The sequence below is a fragment of the Terrapene carolina genome, unplaced genomic scaffold, assembly GCF_002925995.2.
Source record: "Terrapene carolina triunguis isolate 2854851 unplaced genomic scaffold, T_m_triunguis-2.0 Scaffold53, whole genome shotgun sequence".
Taxonomy (NCBI): Eukaryota; Metazoa; Chordata; order Testudines; family Emydidae; genus Terrapene; species Terrapene triunguis.
Genome location: NW_020664404.1, coordinates 19,720,380 through 19,726,220, shown reverse-complemented (window position 1 = coordinate 19,726,220; position 5,841 = coordinate 19,720,380). Strand labels below are relative to the sequence as shown.

The following is a 5,841-nucleotide window of genomic DNA, read 5'->3' as shown; positions in this document are numbered from 1 at the left end:
ATATCATGTAGGCTGACCTCCTGCACAACACAGGCATTAAACCCCTCTCAGTTATCCTTGTATTGAGCCCAATAACCTGGATTAGATTTAAGTATTACAGTGCTAAAGCATCTTTTGATAACAGTAGCCTTTTCTGCAGGTGCAGAGAGAATATTTTCTTCATTTCAGTTTATTCAACTAGTTCAATTCAATGACTAGTTCATTCAAAGTTAAGAAACCAATAGGAGTTGAAAAAAATAAAGTTTATTTTCTTCTTCCAATCTAATAATAAAAACTAGTGAAGAGTTGTGAGAGGATGAAATCTACTAATTCTAAAAATCTTGATGGACATGGTGACCAGAAACAATTAGTTCAATTCATTAAGTACGGATAATACTTTCTTTGTTTAATAAATCAGTTTTAAATGCAAAAGATATTTTGATAAACTTTTTTACTTATTTAAGGTAGTTTATTTAATTAAAAAAACAAATAAAATGCTGTTTTTGTGAATTTTTAATTGAATTTGAATTTCCATCCAAATAGAGCTTGATACAAATCACAAGTAAAAAATTAATCATCTAGTAAATAAGAAATGCATCATTCATAATTTTCTAACAGAATAAAAAGTGAAAAAATTAAGACTCTAATGTGTAAGTTAAGCTATATAATTGCTTAAATAAATATGTACAAATATAGTGTATCCTATTGGTTAGCAAAAAAATAAGCAGCACCAAATTTAGTGTAAAGTTTATATTTCATTGCAAATCAACATGTTTAATGGTTACCAACAAACAATCTTTCGTGAAAATAACTAAAAAGTATAAATGCAAAACATAATTAAAATCAATTATCTAAATCAAAGTTTCCTGCTTGCTGATTGAAATTATTATATTGGTGATTTAAATGACTTTGATTTCAATCAATCCATCCTGTTTCAGAGTGTGAATTCTTCATATCTCCAGCTATTTGTTTTTGCAGAGCTATTCTTGGAATTTTCTCTTTTGAGCTAGTGAATGATTGGAGGTGGTAATACCAGTGTAACACTAGTAGATGTATCATCACTATGGCTCAGCTGGAATTACTGTGTTTGAATTGTGCTTCACATCCTGACAGATTGATATATGGTGAAAAAAATCTTGCCTCCCACCCCAGCTACAAGATCCAGTATATTTTCATGACATGTTGCAATTATTAGAATGCTCTGTATTTTACTAACTTGTAAAGTTTGGTGTAAGCATGTTTGGTTGCATGGGGGTGAGGTGTCAGAGAAAGCTTTATATTAATGGCGAGTTGATAGAGTATTTCAAAATATGGATGGAAAATCCAGTAATCATACATTATTCTATACTTACTGTGGCTGTCCAACAATTACACTTCATGTTAATGTAAAGGTTTTAGCCTCATATGCCACACAATTATCTCCTTTATGTGAGACACTGCGGAGAGTTAGTTTAGATTTGTCACACACCCCTCCCCCGGGCCCGGGAAACTGCAAAGCAAGTAAACGCTCTCTGATTTCCCTCCCAGTGCCCTTTTCTGAAAGTACATTTTGACCAACCAATTAATTTAATCAAAATAGCTTGTAGTGTATATCTGTAATTTGAATGGCAAAGAATCCAAAGTTTTAGACTGAGGCCTCATGGCAGCTTTGCTTTACTTTATTACTGCTTTTTCCATTATAAATACCATGGCTTTTTTGGGGTGGAGGTGGGGGGTTGAGATGGGGAGAAGGTCTACATTTTGGGCAAAAACATTTTAAAACTTCTCTAAAGCCCTCAAAATTCTGATTGCCTGGACTGAACAAACACTCCACATGGCCAGACACAGTATTAGGTATTCTTTGGGAGGAGAATTCAGTTCATTGACACTCAAAAAAGGAGGCCTGGCAGTTAAACTGTATAATACTGACAAATACATATTCCCACAATCTTTATTCCCTTATCTGAATGAGGCATTTTACAAGTATCAAGCAAATAATGGGAAAATATGAATTTTATATAAAATTCCACAAACAAGCTGCACTGATCATGTGTCAGGAAGGAAGGTACTGTATATTCTGACACAGTATAAGGCAAATGTCTTGGAAAAATTGTCTCATGGTTAAACCACAAGACTGGGAGAGAGGAGGTCTGGGTTTTGTTCCCAGTTCTGTTACAGATCTTTGGTGTGAATTTGGGCAAATTACAAATTCTCTGTGCCCATTTTCCCATCTGTGAAAAATAAAGATGCTGCTTACTTCTTAGGGGTTATAAGTCTCAATTTTTGTTTCCAAGGGTTTTGTGATCTTCAGATGGAAAGCATGATAAAAGTTTGAAATATTAACGTCTCTCAACTGTTCCCAATTAAGAGGAGTGTCATTGATTATGGACAAAAATTTACTGGTATGTCAGACAAACCACTTCTATTATTGTCAATTATTTCTGTCAGAAAATGCCAAACAGTGTACAGAGGTTATAAAAATTAATGATTAAACAAAATAAGCACCACAGAATATTAACCTTTCCTACACTACAGCTTTTCCTGGGACTCGTATCATTTTGGATCTTTGTTATCCAACATTTTGGCCACGGAAGGTTGTGAACTATCTGACAAAGCAGCCACTAGCATGCTTAGAGTAAAGCACATGCTTAAGTGCAACAGAAAGCTTTACATGTTATAAAATCAGTGCCAAAGCATCCTCCTCTTACTTTGTGTGTGAATTGAAAATTTGGTGGGGGAAACAAATCGGGGAGAACACACTGAATGTTCATTTTGGGGATCTGGAGCAAGTTGGGACCTACAGCAAAGGACTCCAAATTAAATGCATTTCCTGGGTTCAACTAAGCAACAATAGATATCAGGCTATAGGAAACAATCTCCTCAAAACTAAATCACTTGAGGGGAAAACAAAATTTCTTTGTGAATGATGGGGAGAGGAACTATACTGAACATCAATGAGATTTGAAAATGATACCACATTGGCAGATGTTCTGAACATCCATCAGGACAGAAAAATAATACAATAGGAGCTAGAGAGATTAGAAACATGGTCAGAAAACAGTAAAATAGATTGACCTCACAAAAGTGCAGGCTAATGCACGCATGCAAGGGGAGGAAGAAACTTAGCAGCAATTCTGAAAGATACCTAAGGTCTGAGAGTAGGCAGGAAATTATGCGTGTGTGTGTGTGTGTGTGTGTGTGTGTTTATTTTATATATATATATATATATTATATATATATATATATATAAATAAATAAAGCAGCCAATGCAGTTTGGGCTCCATATTCGGACGTATCAGAGCATGGAGCTGAAATGCCAGTGAGCACCTAGTATTCTCTATTAAATCACTAGATTGTAAGCTCTTTGGGGCAGGGATCATCTTTTCATTCTGTGTTTGTACAGTGCCTAGCATAGCAGAAGCACCAGTCACAGACCAGAACTCTGGGCAAGACTGCAATTCTAAGAAAATTATGCTTAAAATAAGTAGTAATAAAATATTGACAAATATAAGGAGTTCAGATCAGAGTTACAAAATTGATTCAGGAGCGGCAGGAATTGACTTATGGAGGAAACACTCTATGTATATAATTATAGCTTTGCCTAAGTGATGATGAAGTTGGGACATGACCATAGTCTACCAATATTTGAAAGGTCTAAACACCAAGGAAAGAGAAGAATAATTTAGAGTGCTGCACAGAGGTATAAGTTGGAATAACAGTGACATCATGAAAATTTAAGCTATATGGGAAAAATTCTGATCACTCTATGATATTTATAAGGCTCCTTGGCTGTGGTACACTCTCCTTAAGCGAAAAGATGGCAGTCCCACCACTGGGAACACCTAAGAGTATGTTAGACTGAACGCTAGTAGAGCTGTGACAAGTGTTATGCTTTGTATGTCCGTAGTCACAGATTCAAATCCCACTTAGTCTATCACAGACACAGTGAATAGTCTCGGTTTTAAATAGAAAGGATGTCCCCATGGTTGGGGTGCTAGCCTGGAACGGGGGTCAATCCCCTGCTGTATAACAAACTTGGTGCATCACCTTAGGCAGCTCACTTAATTTCTCCGTGCCTTCGGTCCCAGTCTGTGAAAGGGGCTGGTCCATACTTCACAGGGGTGTTGGGAAGATAGAACTATTAAAGCTTGTGAAGCCCTCAGATAGTATAGTAATAAGTGCCATGTAGGTTTCTTAGATAGATTGTAAAGATACCATAAGGGAACAATCCTTCAGTGGTGGGAGATGGACTGGGTGGCAGAGCTTACAGATTTGTTCCATGTCTATCTACTATGATTCTATAGAATACAAAATTCCAGACAAGTGTTAGCAGCCTCTTTTGAGTAAACTCTGTTCAGTTGGGTGGAGTTTGCCTTGTTTTTCGCTACATTCAAATTATAACCCTCCACAACCCCTCTGCAAATATTTTCTCACACACTGCACTGGGCAGGAGCAGGCGGGTTTCCTACAGATCTTCTGGATTCGTTTTGGGGGTTTGTTTTTAAAGGAGGGGGAGTTGGAGGCTTGCGAGACAGGGCAAGTCAAAAAAACAACTAGGCAGCCAAACTAAGAAAAAAGGCAGGGGAAACTTCTGTTAATCCTTCTTCTTTCAGCAACAGCTGCTATGAGAAACCAACCCCTACATAAGGGTCTTTTCAGTGCACAGAGAATAAAGAACCTCTGCACAGGTTATATGCTCACTCCCCCTCACATTTTACATTGCCTTGGTAATACAGCCTTACCTGTTTGTCAGCGATGAAAAGGCAGAGAACCAGCCAACAGCCTGCTGCTGAGATGGACATGTCCGTGTGTCTGTCTCTGCCTGCCTTTCCTGTTCCTTTTGCTGCCACTGACCAGAAATTAGATCCTCCAAACCAAATCCCCTAGCCCCAGCCACAACCGAGTGAGGCACATTTGAGTTAGTTACTTCTCTTTCTTCCTTTCCTTCCTCTCAGTTACATGAGGGGAGAAAACAAACATACCAAAAAAAAAAGTCTGGCTGTAGTCCCTAAAGCATTTCCTCAGGACTTGACATGCAGGTTTTTTTTTCTTGTTGTCCCTCCCTTTCCTCTCCCCGCCCCCGTTAGAAGAAGTTTAGTCATGAAGCCTGTAGTCCTTCCTCCTGCTGATAGTGCTGCTTTCACTGTCTCTCCCTCTCCAAGTCCACGCCACTGCCTACTGCCCGAGCCTTGTTTCCCTCTTGTCCTATCTTATAATTTCTCTCCTCCCACTGCTTCTTGCAACGTCCTGCTTGCTTCCTCCCTTTCACTGCATCCTGCTTGATCCTGAAGTTTCCTGATGCTCCTTTCCATTCAATCTCTCAAGCAACCTGCTGTCCCCTTCCTTCCACTGCCTCTGGCAACCTCTTACTGCCCTGTTTTTCCCAGTGCCTCCTGCCACCTCCTTCCTCCTGCTCCATCCAGCAATTTCCTGATGACCCTTCCCTTCCACTATTTCCTGAAACTGCCCTTCTGCCCCCCCTCACACTGCCTCCTGCAACATGCCCTTGCTGGACCCAGCAAATTCCTGTCCTTTGCTTCTGGCTCTGTGAAAATTACACCAGATAGGCATCAAATCCACCACACTGCAACTCCCCTCTCCTCTTTATCAACAACAAAACTCCTAAAACTGGTGGGACACATCTTCAGCTGTGCTGTCTTTCTGTGTATATGCGCTGCACCAGGGCAGATGGAGGTGGGGAATGTGTTTCTAAGCTGATCTAATAAAGAAGTTGCTCTCTCTCTTGGGTATTTAGATTTGGCCCATGACCAGAAGGAACATAGCTTTATAGGTTATTCCACACCTACAAAAGATCAGACACAAAGGGAAACCGTGCTCTGCTTGTGGCACTATTCTTTGTTTCCTCTGCAGATGAATTACCCT

The 5,841-nt window shown here is 39.1% G+C and overlaps 1 protein-coding gene across 1 annotated transcript in view; it reads right to left on the bottom strand.

The window, feature by feature from the left end:
• The window catches only part of TNFRSF11A (TNF receptor superfamily member 11a), a 37,336-nt gene extending 32,445 nt beyond the window's left edge, over positions 1–4,891 (bottom strand). The window contains exon 1 of the mRNA XM_024203884.3: positions 4,701–4,891. Within this exon, the coding sequence (XP_024059652.2) occupies positions 4,701–4,760 (60 nt within the window). The 5' untranslated portion in view covers positions 4,761–4,891. The remainder of the gene's footprint in view (positions 1–4,700) is intronic.
• Between the last annotated feature and the right edge of the window lie 950 nt (positions 4,892–5,841).